The 15,362-nt window shown below is 35.8% G+C and overlaps 1 protein-coding gene across 4 annotated transcripts in view; it reads right to left on the reverse strand.

Annotated features, from left to right (window-relative positions):
- LOC120628085 overlaps nt 1-14,897 on the reverse strand; it is a 32,942-nt gene extending 18,045 nt beyond the window's left edge. For 2 of the 4 annotated variants that reach the window (XR_005658948.1, XM_039896297.1), the window contains exons 1-23: nt 14,695-14,761; nt 13,309-13,461; nt 12,277-12,403; nt 11,320-11,457; nt 9,768-9,861; nt 9,073-9,222; nt 8,047-8,188; nt 7,165-7,335; nt 6,305-6,437; nt 6,001-6,129; nt 5,480-5,581; nt 4,973-5,100; nt 4,680-4,823; nt 4,337-4,472; nt 4,105-4,200; nt 3,610-3,720; nt 3,389-3,478; nt 2,912-3,086; nt 2,143-2,306; nt 1,710-1,926; nt 1,316-1,486; nt 718-905; nt 273-377 (exon numbers count right to left, since the gene is read on the reverse strand). Coding sequence is in view for 3 of the 4 variants with exons in the window: in XM_039896297.1 (XP_039752231.1) it covers nt 273-377; nt 718-905; nt 1,316-1,486; nt 1,710-1,926; nt 2,143-2,306; nt 2,912-3,086; nt 3,389-3,478; nt 3,610-3,720; nt 4,105-4,200; nt 4,337-4,472; nt 4,680-4,823; nt 4,973-5,100; nt 5,480-5,581; nt 6,001-6,129; nt 6,305-6,437; nt 7,165-7,335; nt 8,047-8,188; nt 9,073-9,222; nt 9,768-9,861; nt 11,320-11,457; nt 12,277-12,403; nt 13,309-13,461; nt 14,695-14,711 (3,081 nt within the window). In the remaining variant the exon portion in view is untranslated. Of the gene's footprint in view, nt 1-272; nt 378-717; nt 906-1,315; nt 1,487-1,709; nt 1,927-2,142; nt 2,307-2,911; nt 3,087-3,388; nt 3,479-3,609; nt 3,721-4,104; nt 4,201-4,336; nt 4,473-4,679; nt 4,824-4,972; nt 5,101-5,479; nt 5,582-6,000; nt 6,130-6,304; nt 6,438-7,164; nt 7,336-8,046; nt 8,189-9,072; nt 9,223-9,767; nt 9,862-11,319; nt 11,458-12,276; nt 12,404-13,308; nt 13,462-14,694; nt 14,762-14,889 lie in introns of those variants that run through there. The other 2 variants (XM_039896296.1, XM_039896299.1) reach the window with 2 other exon arrangements.
- Nucleotides 14,898-15,362: the final 465 nt, after the last annotated feature.

The raw sequence follows: 15,362 nt of genomic DNA on the forward strand, positions 1-15,362 counted from the left end.
ATAACTCATACTCCGGTTCACGCAGCATATTTTCGCTGCTTGCAAACAAACTCATATAATTATATTGAAGTTCTTGTATAAGATGTATCCATTTTTTGATAAGTTTGCAGAAGCAATAAAATTATGCACCTTTGCCGAAAGTAAATATGCGACTAAAATTCGGATTTCATGTATTTCATTAATGATTTTATTATACCACTCATTAGTAATGTAAAAGTCTTTAATATCAACTATAAATGAAAATATCGTGTATGTGTATTGACAAATCATACCCCGATACCAGCCCTTTGAGCAGCTTTACCAATGGCGGTGTTCTCACCACGCGGACCCATCATAATAGCAGCAGTGCCTTTGGATATCCATTGGAATGCTTTACTCTGTGAAAATGACGAAAATGTCAATTTCTGAGCTACAATATAAATAACTGAGAAAACATATTTGCCACGTCTGACCAATTTTCTTATAATTTACAACCATGGACAACCAACCTACCAATAGCTAAGATAACTTTTTGCACACGCTCAGTATTTTTATCAAATTTGAAGTTTTGCAAATCTCTCTCAATCTTATTTCGCAACAACTGTTCATTTACTTACTTTACTTTTGCTTAATGTGTAAAAGTACACATGTATTGTGAAATACATAATTACTAAATTGGAGAATATGTGTGTTGTTGGTGAGTCTGATGAATAAATAAATAAAATTGAAAATACTTACATCCGGTTTCATCTCAGGCGCCCCGATCACAGCGTTAAGTTTGCTGGCAGTAACAGAAACTGGCGAGATATTGAAACTATCATCAGCTCCAGGTGCTAAGTTTCCCAAGATTACTTTCGCAAGGTCATCTGCAGAACCCTTCACCCGAACAAGACAAGCCGCCGCGCGCAAGTTATCAGATAAAACACCTGGAATGTGATATTTTAACTTTGATACAATAATATAAATCGACACAATCAATACCTAATTTCCTTTGACGACATAGAGTTTGTGCTTTAAAAAAACTTATCGAAAGCTTTAGTCAAAGATAAAACTTCTAAATTGCTTTGGGTTTCATTATTGCTCTGAAATGCAATGTTTCTGGACACCATGATTCATTATTTTCTTTTTTCTAATTTTGTAATTTTAAATGTATTACTATGGGCTTTACCTGATATAATGAGATTCTTCAAAGGTGAAATGACTTTACGTTGAGGGGCGGCAAAATTATCTTATTTTTATGGCTGTATCTTAAATTAGTAATTAAAAATTGTTTTCTGTTTTTAAGTGTTGTTATTTTTTTTCTAATACCTACTATAAAAATTTAATAGTATCATACCATTTTCATCACAGCCATGGGGATCAAAGAAGTAGAAACTGTCTTCATGTTTCCAAATCGCAGTAGATCCACCTCTTGCAGTGACGACAGCGTTTGTGTGATCTTTGAACAGTTGTCGTAGGGACTCTTTGAGGGATTGTATACCGCTACCAGGTTCTGGACTAAGTTGCCCTGAAAATAAAAAAAAAATAAAAATCTGGTTAAGTTATAATATGGCTCTATATTTAATGGTTCATGACTTTGTAAACGCAAGTTTGAATTTTAATAGCAAGGACTAATAGCAAGCAAGCAAGAAGTAATGCCGGTTATCAATTAATATCCATTGAAGTAGGTGCTAAATTGGCCCCCAAAAAATTATAAATGCATAGAAATTACTGGATACCAAAACAATTACCACTGTAAGCGCTATCCATAACATCAGTTTCAATGCAATCGTACTCAGAGACTTTGAATCTAGTAAGAACGTCAGCTGCAGCTAAGGTACCACTACTATTATTTTCTTCTTCTTCTCCCTGTTCTCCTCCTTTAGTAGTAGTGTCAGTTAAATTAATACCCATACGTTCCAAATTTTCTATCGTATTTTGATAAAGTATATCTCCTCGAATTAGAGTCTAAAAAAGAACATACAAATTTTTTTTTAGTAAATAAAAAGAAGGTTTGTAACTCTGAACCAATTACTTCTGGAATTTTCGTTTCCTTCTACATCCATATAAAAGATTAAGAAACTAAATTATAAATACGTACACAGTAGTCATTCGAAAATAATTCTTAAGTTAAAATCATAAGATTACGATCATAGAATTACGATTTATAAACCATGTATCAACCTCATCTATTTCTTCTTGAGTCCAAGCAGATGGTTCGATGACATGTGCCATAGCAATTGCAGCGATGGAAGCAGGTGTTGCTTGCTTACCGCGATGCTCTTCGGGAAACCGTTCATCGGCTTCGTGAAACCTACCCCGGATGACCCATTTGTTAGCAGCTACAGCTGTGTACAATATTGTCCGATGAGCATCAGAATTGACTGCATAAAACCATCATGTAATAGACCACGCAAAATACTAATTATTAATTTACAAATATCATTTATTTCTATTTAGGGTACATTAATGAAATGCTCTTGGATAATCCTTCATAAATTTAAACAAAATCCTACTGTTAATTCTAAGAAGAAGCAGTTAAGAAAAGAAGCAGAACATATTACCAAAAATTTAAAACCATATAAAAACTGATATAATATGACGATACTAGCAGTTGTGTTAGTACAATGATGTGTCATCTTTGAAATGTACTGATAGCAGATAAAATGTAGGTGTATGTGAGCCCAATATGCAACTATTATTAGTATTCAAAATTGCTACTCATGCATCTATTACTTTTATTCATAGCTATTGCATGCAGATATTCAATTCTATCCATAATAATTATCAGCAAGAATTGTTTTGTAATATTGTTTTTGTCATTATCTTAATCAAATGAAACATCAACTTTAATTTGACCTGATCCTTTCCATTCATCATTACGGCGTTCTGATCTCACTTCAACAACTTAAAAAAATTCAGTTGATTGATATAATACAAAATATTATCTTACGTTTTAATTTATTGACAGGTTCAGGCATAATATCCGGCAATTCAGTGATGTATACGTCAGAGATACTAAACGGCTTGCGGTTTAAATCAATCACGCTGTCCATGAAATGTTCGCAGAGGCGTGAAATACGACCGAAATTAAGCAGGCACGCTTTACCCCCGTCTTGCAGACCAACCTGTTGAATGTACAACAGAACCTGTTAAATGTAACTTACCATTTTATTACCATATTCAAACTTGGTGGCTATCTAGAACGAAGATCTCGCATTAAATGACAAATTCCTATATCTCTTGTTAAGTACAAACTCATGCTGACAAATGATAAATATTTATGCAGAAATAAAAGTGTTACCCAAAACTTAAATTTTAACAACGATAAAATGTTATGTTAAACTTAACTTTACCAGAAATATGCGTATAATTTAATAAATGTGTTTTTGGCTTTAGTGCAAATTTGAACGTTAACAAATGTATTCACCTTATATCCAAATCTATCTGCAGGCCATGGATGGTACACGTAGAACCTTCCTCCTTCGTTCCAAATTGCCGTTTCAATTTCACCAGGGATCTGATAAATGCGTAGAAATACTTTAGACGTATGTTCCTTTGAACCGTTACTTTTCTCAATTATTATAACGTTTATGAAAACAAAAGATTATTGTTTTCCTATTTTAAAAATAACTAACTTTCTGTTCTCACCTGTAACACACCTGCATCAGATTCTTTGAAGAAACTCTCGATGCCACGACACAGATCAAAAACTTTAGGATTGCTAGATATCAGTTTACCCCAAACTGCTATACCACGCTCCTGGAAGAAACTACTTGTCAACAAAAATGTTACCTATATTAAACACCCAGTAATCGTTACAATATCCAAATATATCCTAATCTTTTAGAGAGTTCAGGTTATACGATAATTTTAAAATAAGTTAAATCTCTCAACGACGTCTAATCATCAGTCTGTAACGCTGGCTGGAACAATGATCACCCCACACCCAATGGATATTTAAAATGTAACTAGATACATACGTCGGAAGTAAAGTCTACTGTTAATCCAGATCGGACTCGTCAGTCTCGTCATCAATTTCATTCCAAAGATCGAGTCATTGGCTAATGCCACACTGAGTTTATAATATCCACCTTATGCTATAATCCTGCTTATCAGATCTATGCATAATACGTTATTTTTTACCTTACGCATGTATTCTCTGTCCCTTATCCCGAATGTTTCCTTTAACTCTCCGAGAACAAGTCTTCTAATCGGACCACCGCGCTCTACTAAAGACTCCTGAAAGAGAGAAATGGGACCCAATGACTATGATTGAACCGAAATAATTGATTGTCTGTAAGAACTGATACACAGCAGGTGCTTGGTTAGATTTAAGAGAGAACTCTTAGATCAGATCTTAGAAACAATAACTTACTCTAAATAAGTTGTAGCCAATATCAAGAGTCTCGTCTAAAATATCTTCGTTCCAGGCTCGTGCACGAAGACGTCTGAGCATCGCTAAAGCGGCCACACAACAAGATATACCCGTGAACGTCTTGAAAGTTTGGTATCTGAATAAACGTTTAAAAGTAATAGAAGGATATAAATAGTAGAACTAAGTGCCCAAAGTTTAATTTGATAATCCGGTTTTGTTACCGCAAGTTTAGAAAAGACTCGTTGCGTAGAAATATATGGAAGGATATCTCAAGATAATCAGAAGTCGAATCGAGTTCAAAGTAAATACATTTCCTACGTATACGCACATAAAAACAACTTACCGATAACTGGCCATATGCCTGGTTGCTCTTAGAATCCATTTCTCTACGTCAATCTGCTGATATTGGGAGTGATAATTCTGGTCGGCGATATCCACATAACTATGAATAATTGTCTCGGACCTGGGACGTGGTATCAAGTCATCTCTGAAAAAGTATATGGATTTCAAAGTAAGACAATATTTTCACTTGAAGATTCATGTTTTGCAATACTTTTCAAAAGTGCTATTAACGGACACAAGACGCAAATATTATGACAATAGCACAAACCTATCAAAAAATAATTTTGTACTCACCTGCCATAAGCATGAGCATCTTGGCGTGGGCAGTAGAGGAAAAAATTCTCACCACGTAGTTGCATTAACTGTTCAAAGGTGGTACCGGGCGGAGGACGTTCCGGAGGAATAGGCAGTTGTGGAGGAGGCTAGAAATTTAGGAAATATTTGGTAAGTATTCGTAAGGATGTGCCTACTTCATCCATGTATATCAGATTCACTTCAGGCCCTTTAAGCTTTTTGGGGTGATCTGAAATCACGATCCACGAGAGAAGGTGATACATTTCACACTTAATAAACATAACTGCTAAGTATGGAAACCAGCAAGTCAGATATAAATATTAGTGGCTCAATCGATAAAAATCGTAATATAACCGTGGACATTTTATGTAGTATTTTTGGACAGAAGCAACTATCATTTGATGGAATAATAAATACGTCTCATCTATATATGCGAAGGTACCAAAGAGTACCCAAAATCTTATTTCATAGTTAGGGAAGAAATAAAAAAGATATTATGTGTCTCACTTCCTTTGGTGTTTTCTGATAAAAATCTTGCACTTTTCTTTTTGTTGTGGCTCTAGACGTGGCCAAGCTTACCGCACTAAGCGAGCATAGCGGATACTTTCCCTGTAAGCAATGATATTACCAAAAAAAATTAAAGCTTTTAAACTTATGAAGGAAAATTTATTACGTGGCGTAGAAATTAACTAACCCTTAGGTGCTAACTCCTGACTAACCGATATTAAACACTTCAGAAGAAAGAATCGATCAGTCCTAATCACTGTGTTTTGATTGATTCTCTGTTTTATGTACTTTTTGTGATTAAGCCATACTAATTATTGCACTCATCATTATTACAATTATTTCTTACATACATTTTGTAGGTTCAGCTTCAGCACAACATTTCTTCTTGTTTCAGATAATTTAACAGTCATCAATACACTACCACCTACGAATTATTCAAACAGCACTTCTGTAGACTTCCTGTATTCTTTCGTTCATTTATTCTCATCATACCAGCATTTTAGGTACAGCAAATGACTAACCTCGTTTCTCTTTTTCTCGATGAGCGCGTTTATATTCATGGTGTCCCATTCACTTCTACAGTGAATTTTAAGGGCCTTTAGATCCAATTCGTATCGAGGTACACGTTCAAGAGGCTCTATTTGGACAACCTAGAAAAATTATGATTGCATTAATTTTGGTGCAATTCAGTAAGGACTTAGTGTGCTGACGAAAAACACTTTGTATTCTCATTACGAAAGTTGAAATTGAACAGCAGTCACTTTGAAGCTATGATCTAAGGCACGATCATCAACTCAGATTTAAATTTTGCTAAAAACATATTACCTCGATATTAGTCAAAGTTAAAGCTGATTTCGGTGTCCCCCTCTTAGCTGTTTCAAGGTCTCCATAGTTAGCAAGGAAGTCCACAACAAACGACGTTACTCCTGCATATCGGAGAAAAGCCCCAGCTCCAAAACTGTGGTGCGGAAATCAAAGATGGTAAATATTTTTCAATTGTCACGTCACACTACTAGTACTAGAATACAGAGGTCTAAAATAATACTTTTCTTAATTTGCGAACGAAAAAACCTGGGAATCTCAGTGTTTCAGTGTCAAACATATCGTGTCCGCAGTATCGCAGGCTCTGGCGACCGATGAATGAATCAACCACTAAAAGTTGGCTGCATTGCATAAATAGTGTAGACCGATGTCAGGTAGCTTCTACGCTACCGGTGCAATCAATCTATATTTGATCGGAATCTCCATGAACTTAGAAAAGAGGATATCCATAGAAACATAGCTGTAGTTTGTAGAGTTATGAAATTAAGGGACCGATGGAGGTTGGGGTTCCGAAATTTATTGTTAAAATCGTTGGCAGAAGCGGAGAGTAGATCCAAGTAAACATCTTATGTCCAATAGTAGACATTCAACTGTCGGGATTATGACAATTATGTAGACACTCAACCTCATCCATGAATGACTTCAAGAAGAACCGAAGATATAAAATGTTCATTGTAATCACCAGGCCTTTTAATTTTGCTTCAAAAAGTAAACTTCTTGGATTTATTACTTTTATCGTTGTTGTCTTGACTTCTAACAGATTTCTTGATTCATAATCGATAACATACCCAGAAAAGCATTTTTGCGCTTGCTAAGCTCAGCATCCTGAATTTGATGGTTATAGGTATTTAATTGATGCTCACAGTTTATGCGGACATCCAAACTCATCCAACATGTGAGGGTCGAAAATATGGCAGATAGTCTTCACTTGGCTTCCAGACTCCGGCGCTGGAGGATAGCCCCAGATAAGAAAATGACGATCGCCAGCTGTTAGGATCATCATGTAGGTACTGCCTACGCGTTTCTCCATAAAACTGGAAGCAACGGTCATAATCATTTATACGGTTTGTTTTAGTTGAACGTAGACTTAGTACAGTAGATCATTATAGTAATATGATAAATTGGAAAACTGGAAGGCTAACCCAGGGATAGGAGTTAATCATGTTACAAAAGCATGCATCCACTCGACCGTTCAAAAGATTTCCGATGGTGCTTTTTGTGCTTCATAGACTACGTTTCACGAGTTCAACCTACGTTTTTTATTGTAATCATTGACGGACCGAGATAGCACATCTAATTATAAGTGTAAACCATCACCTATGAAAAAGCAAACACTTCGCAAGGCATGCTAGAACAAGTCCTCCAAAGTGCTACCCTATGTCCCACCTGAGGCGTAAGTGTTAAGCCTCATCATCATGATCAACCTATTACCGACCCAGTCACGGTCTCCTCCGCACGGGCACGGGTCTCCTTACTGAATGAGAAGAGTTTACGCCGTAGCCTACCGCGCTGGCCAAATGCGGATTGGTAGACTTCACACGCAGTTGAGAACTTTATGGAGAACTCTCAGGCATGTAGGTTTCCTCACGATGTTTTCCTTCCCCTTTAAAGCAATTGATATTTAAATTAAAAGCGCACCTAACTCTGAAAAGTCAGTGGTGCGTGCCGGGAACACGGTGCCCACGAAACGAAAGCTAAAGCCTTACTCACTAAGCTATCATGACTTATTAACATTTGTCACTCACGCCATCAAATCCGAGTCTGGCTGTATATTATCTGGATGTTTAGCGAGCAACCCTTTCTCGACCTCCACCATTTTGATTGTGTACTTTTTGTCGTGGAAAAAGAACGACGTCAGAAGCTGGTTCAGTTGTAGTTGGGGTTTACCTGATTAATAAAAAAACTTCCTAGATATGTAGCACACATCTTCTCTGTCATATATATTAACGTTAGTTTAGATTTAAATATATAGTTTAAGAATTACTAAGTTTACATGGCAATGCTTTGGAAAATTTCATTATTTCTTTCATGCCAATTACAACGGGACTTGGCAGCTTCACCCTACATGATTTCAGTTTAATATTTAAAGAGTTAGTGACTTGGGATCATCTAATTTACGTTAGAACTACAAATTTAAATAATATAAAAACATTTTATTCATGTAGACCACAGCAGGGCTAGCACGGGCAGGCACTTTTAAAGCGTTCATAACATATATATTTTCATACATGGACTTGTATATTTCGTGATACCTAGAATCTAGACTTGTTTTAAAATAATATACCACCATAGAATATGCTTTTTTTAATTTAATATTTCTACAGCTTCTTATGCTTTCTTACCAAATATCAACAGCATTTATTAATTCAGTAAATAATACAACTTGTAACCGACACGACCGACCGACGTGTTCATCATTTACTAAATGCGGTTGAAGGGCGCATAGGAATATTTCATAACGAATCACCCGTGTAAAAAAATTAAATCAAAAAAAGCATGTTTATTTTTCCATACAAACTAATTCAAAACATTCTAAGTGTTTACTTATGATAACATTATTGAAGTTAAAAGAGCGACACTATAATAAAACTATGGCAGCGGTTTACTCAAAAACTATTAGTGTTTCGGTTTCACAGCTAAGTGTCAGAGACAGTAAATTGTGTACCTCTGAAGCATGTGAAGTAATATTTGGGTTTTCATTTACACGTTGCACATGTTAACTATAGTTTCTTATGTCGTAAGTTTTAAAAGGTGTATAAGATTACGGTTACCTTTATAGCACTTGAGGCTCAACATGCACTGTTTATAGTATCGATCGCCAGTATCGATCAGTTCGTCGATATCTCTCTTGACAAGCTGTGCAGTGTCCTTCTCTTCTAGAAGTGCACGACACACTACGGCTATGCAGGCAGTTTGGGAGCCTGGTTATTTAAAAGTAAGCTAAGGGCGCTATTCTACCACATAGAGGAAGACGTAGTTCACATTTTTTATACAAATACGACGACAATACACACATCGCCATCTAGCCCCAAAGTAAGCGTAGCTTGTGTTGTGGGTACTAAGATGACTAATAAAGATTTATGAAAAATACAACTACATAAATGCTTATATGGAGTTGTATTTTTATGTGGTTGCTGATTTTATTATTAGATGATATTACGTTGCAGAACGTGTTCTTTGCCTGCTCTGCGAAGTGTTGCTCGGGTGTAAACTTATTTTCATTGTAGGAATTTTCACACACCACGATCTTCATCATTCAGTGTCCATGTCAGCTACTTTTAAATCCTACTAGCTTATACGGCAAAATCTTCATTACTTTTTTGTTTTGAGGAGAATCATCAGAAAGTTTAGAGTTCACTGACACCACTATGATTTTATTTCAACCATGTGCGTTTAAAAGGACATATATACGAAATGATTACAAAAATACAATGAAATTATTAAATACAAAATTAAAATTAATCACCGCAAGCAGTTGACGAATACTTCTTAGAATTACAGCCGACACTGCCTTGGAGCATCATTTTGTTTTTTTCCACTTGGAGGAAGTTGTGCCAAATCTGCAATAAGTCGGAAGTCTTAATAATCTCGTGACATAAATCCGTCGCCATTTTGAAGTATATCTAGTTACCTATATATTATGGAGGGTAGAGGTAAGGAGAGTCATCTTATATGGGAGAAAAGTTGAAAAAGTGTCCAGTTGTTGCGCTAAATAACAGTTCAAAAATCCTCCACAGTGGCGCTGGTGGATGCACAGGATATGGTATGAATGTAGCAATCGTAGATGAAGTGAAGTATGCCGAGTTAAAAAATTTAATGTCATTATCGACTAAAGTAGTTAATTATTGAGAATTTCAACAACTTACGTTGTACAAAATACTGTGGTAAATATAACCTCACAGATTTATTATAACCAAACGTGCGTTTAGAGTGATTTTATTTCGTAAACAGTAAATAGTACGGTATTTATATTTGGCGCTTCTTTTAAGAGTTACTTGATGCAAATGTGGCGCCATCCTAATTTAATACATTTTGACGACACTTTTTCATATACACAGATGACTCTCCTTACCTCTACCCTCCATACTATATATATACATCTGCCATAAGTCTTGCGACTTAGACATACATTCTAGGCCATAAATTAGAAGTACATTATACCTCTTTGATTAGTATTAAGAATTACAATTGTCTTTGCAAAATGAATTGCCACGCGGATGATTGGTAAACAGCTCGTTATACCCAAATCATCCTCGAAGTCTATGCAAATTGTTGTATTCCTGCTAAGCTATTTTATTAGGCTATTCACGGGGCAAGTAACACAGTCTTCAATGGCCAGCGACATATTGTTTCTTCTTTAGTACGGCTAGCATAGCAGGAGACAAAAATGATAACGAAAATTAACCATCTGTCAAAGCACGACAACAGGGAACAGGGAATAGGGGAGGTTAATGTTTATTAAAACACGTATATTTAATTAATAAATATACTACGACAATACACACATCGCCATTTAGCCCCAAAGTAAGAGTAGCTTGTGTTATGGGTACTAAGATGACTGATATTCATAAACACTTATAATAAACAAATAGACACCCAGTCACTGAAAAACATTCACATTCGTCACACAAGATATTTCCGTTGTGTGAATCGAACCTACGGCCTTGGACTCAGAAAGCGTCGCTGCCTACTGCGCAAGTAGGTCGTCACATATTAGGATATTATGTCCACCAGCGCCAATGCTCGGAGAGTTGAGAAAGCTGTGGAAGAAGGTAACATTGTATCCTTTCTCCGCGGAGAAAAATGTGTCCTACCCATATGCTAGTCAGAAATGTGTCAGAATGGTGGCAATCATCTAACACAAGGTGACCCATCATTTCGATTGTTCTTTATTATTCTTCTTCTTCTTCTTTCCCTTATCTCGCGTTATATGGGGTCGACACAGTATGTCTTCTTCAAACTTAAAGACAGCCTTGTTCGCTATTGGTAAATAAGTTAGAATCAATTTTATAGCTTACCTTCCTCAACTTGGCATATTCGTACAATGGTTGTGTTATTTCGTCTGGAGGGATCCGCATTAGCTTACGTCGACGTCTTCTGCGCCTCATATATGGTGGTACCCATTTCCTTCTTGTTATCTCTGGTAATTCTATAACCTAATAGAAAGTAGATTCCTTAAATTACTCGAAGAAATAAAATATGGTAGGTACTTGCTTAAACTTAAAAGCCAGTAGATTTTGGCTGCATAATACCTGCACTTGTAGAAATAACAGTTCAATAGCATTTAGCACTCCACAAGTCATGTCTTTTGTTATTGTGAAGATTTCCACAATTTATAGGCTTGTACCATTAATGGCACACGTCAAGCGGAGGTCAAAACAGTGTGAGTTTAGGTTATATGTTACAAAACAGATCTAAGCTAGTCTTCATCATAAGGGTTTCATATATCTGGATACATCTGGATATCAATGAATTTTGCCCGCAGGGGAAGCAGATAAAGAAGTCTAAAGCAAAAAAATGGAATGTTGAAAATATGGCAAAATATTACACATTATTTTAGCAATGGATGAGTTACGAAGCCCACCGTATAAAATACAGTCAAGTATTATTTTTGTCACGTGCCATTTTAGACTTTTTTTTATAGTAATAACTAATAAGACGGTCTTAGAGGATGGCTCATTTGATCGTATGGTGAAAACCACCTATCAACAAAATAACGCTTTGCAGGATACGCAGGCAACACGTCTTACGAAGAACCGCCCTGTTTTCATTAACCCGCAACTGAGCCCGTCAGACCGAAACAAAGCAAAACTGCTTGGCGGCAAAAATAAGCATGGCTGTAGTATGTACTTTTCCGGACGAGTCCCTTTTACAAACAGCTCGTATTACTCCTAAAATATGCCTCTACTACTATCTGACTACTATCTGCCATAGTTGCTTCCTGCTGTGCAATTAAAGCCGTTGAATGTACGTACGATCGGTGGCATTCTCTGTGGTGGTCCCGGTGGAAACCAGGGCTGCGTTTTAATCTTGACCTTTGTGACCTCTGGCCATCGTCGCTTGAACCGCGCCTTACGTAAATTGGCTCTATGCTCGGCTTCCCTAAAAATCAAATCTTCAAACAACAGCAAAAAGTTAAATTTTTTAAGATCTATCCATGACACAAATACGTTATAAAAAAAATGTTCGTAGCTCAGCAAATTAAATTACGAGGGGTTTATTAAAAAACTGAGCGCTAGTATACTCGTATTTTATTCAACTATTTTAGAAGAATGAGAAATATTGAATGTACAGTTACGGAATCAAAAGGTTTGTCACCATAGTGTCGGTTTTCGCTTACACTAGTCCTGCAGGAGTCGATTATGCCAACATACGACACGAATACGGAGACACCATTAAAAATTATGTCTTCGTCTTAACAGTCAGTTCCTCCGGAAATAATCTGGAGGTAGTGGCGGTATACGAACCACGGTGTCAAACTTCGACATCAAGGTTCATTAGCCTAACATTTCGTTACCACTTTTTGGATCCGATATAATGTCGGTTACTTTACTGAATGGCAAAACATTTTGTATGAAGCTGTTTTTCCGGCTCTGTTCTTTATCGACTCCGAAAAGACGCATTGTTGTATTATTGTCTTTTATCAGGCCGGACAAGTAACTTACGTGAATAGAGGCAACGAAACTTTGTCAAAAACGGATTCCGCTATTGCAATGGGCTCTGACGGATTTCACTGTTTGGGTGGCAGAGAGCCCGAAAGATCCGGACTCTACTTGTAGAAGATAATTAAAAAAAATATTCGTTATCAAACGGTCTCATCTGCTGAACGCCTGCGAAGTATATACACCCTTGCCCCAACCTTTCTCACCCACCCACCTCCTCTCAATCTCTTTACGTGCTGTGGACGGAAATAGTAGGGATACGGACTCCCGGCTCTACGGGAAACTAGGAGCTTTAGTGTTGCGTTGCAATGCATCTAAAGTACCTTATTTACCACATTTACTTACTCTCTCAAAATTAGTGACGGAGTTTTAGGTATCTCCTCGGGTTCAGGAGGAGGTATTTCAGACATTTTCGTCTTGTTTTTGGGTTTACCCTTTGATTCTTCCTGATGTTTATCATCCTTCTTCTTGTCTGGTGCATCGCCGGCTGCTTGTGATCTGAAAGCATTTTGAAGTTACTTACTAGGTTTTTTTAAGTAACTTACTACGTTTATTTTAAAGTCAAAGTCAAATATTTCTTTATTCAAATAGGCACACAGAGTGCACTTCTTATGCCTACATTACATAAAAACATTGTACATTGCAGTGACATGGTGGAGATAACTACATTAGTACAATTAAAACTTAAGCTTTAACGCGCATCGGTCTAAGAAGATGAGAACAGATGATGAACAGACTTCAAACAGTTATGTTAAATGGTTTTTAATCAAATTTGATGTCAGTACCCTCGGGCGTGCCCCAAGGGTCCTTGTTAGGACCCTTATTATTCACTATTTTTATTCATGATATTGGCCTTTGCTTTATAAATTGAAATTTTTTACTTTTCGCTGATAACTAGAAGGTATTTCGTCCAGTCAATAACGTTAAAGATGCAAAACTTTTACAAGCTGACTTGTTTAGGTCAAATGATTACTGCATTCGAAATAAACTTGATCTTAATGTTTCTAAGTGTAATTCTATATCTTTGGCTAGGAAAAAAGAAACTTTTATTTATGACTACACTTTAAAACATCAAACCCTAACCAGAACTGATATTATAAGGGATCTGGGGGTACTCCTCGACACTGAACTAATTTTTGACTATCATATAGATTCTATTGTGACCAAAGCATTTAGGTTTTATTCGGCCGATTGGCGCAGTGAGCAGCGACCCTGCTTTCTGAGCCCAAGGCCGTGGGTTTGATTCCTACAAGTGGAAAATGTTTGTGTGATGAACATAAATGTTTTTCATTGCCTGGGTGTTTATACGTATTTTTGTATATAGTAAATAAGATAATTGTTATTGTTGTAGCTACGGATTTTTATCTGAATTAAAAGTTATTATTATTATTATTATATTATTCAAAAATATTCATCAGCTATCTTTGTACCAATAACACGAGCTACGCTTTTCCTTTGGGGCTAGATGGCGATGTGTGTATTGTCATAGTAGATTTATTTATTTATTATTTATTTTTTTATTATACGTGTTAGTAAACCATTTGAAAAAATGAAAAGCATCGAAATCCTCTACTGTTTATCGGTCCTAGTCACTTGCTGTATGTTTGCCAAATATGGTATCCTGCGTATCACGTTTACATCAACAAAATAGAAAGAATTCAAAAGAAATTTATCAGATTAATGGGATTTTTTTTTACCGAGCTTGTGCCCAAAATGTATGACTATACTCACTTTTTCTTATCTGCCATCTTTAACTGCTTTGCATAATTTTTTTGCTGGAAAATTTATGCCTTAATTAATTTTCCTTTAAATAGGTACCGATTTATGTTATGTTACTATTAGAGAGATAAATATAAAATTTCGTATTGAAATAGTCCATTCTCTTTTAATTAACAAAATATTGATATACGACATTAAAATACTCACGGGTTTATCTTTATTTGTTTATTTTAAGATTTTTTCAATTTTTATTGGCACAAAATTACAAATAACTTTTTGAAAAACATGTTTTTGAATATTTTTTATTTTTTATTTGAGGCTTCAAAAGGAATTTCGTTTATTTTTTTGATTCCATGTAATTTTAAAACTTGGCGGTATTTTATTTAAGGAGCCTATAGACGCCACGATTAAAATTGGGTATTCCTAAAAATTTATTTAATATTAATTATCTAAGCTTTTTTCTAATTTAGTAAAATAGTATAAAGTAAAATTTACTCTTTTAAATATATTTTATTGTAATAAGAAATCGAGACCTTGGCAGATTCTATAAATGATTGCATCAGAAAAGATAGGTTGAACTTGTCTATAACAATGTACTCCCGTGATCTTTGGCCAACGACTCTATCCACCAAGCAACTAATTTGTATATATCTGTGGTTTCAATCGATTTCATAAATCGA

This window comes from Pararge aegeria, chromosome 12 (assembly GCF_905163445.1).
Source record: "Pararge aegeria chromosome 12, ilParAegt1.1, whole genome shotgun sequence".
NCBI lineage: Eukaryota > Metazoa > Arthropoda > Insecta > Lepidoptera > Nymphalidae > Pararge > Pararge aegeria.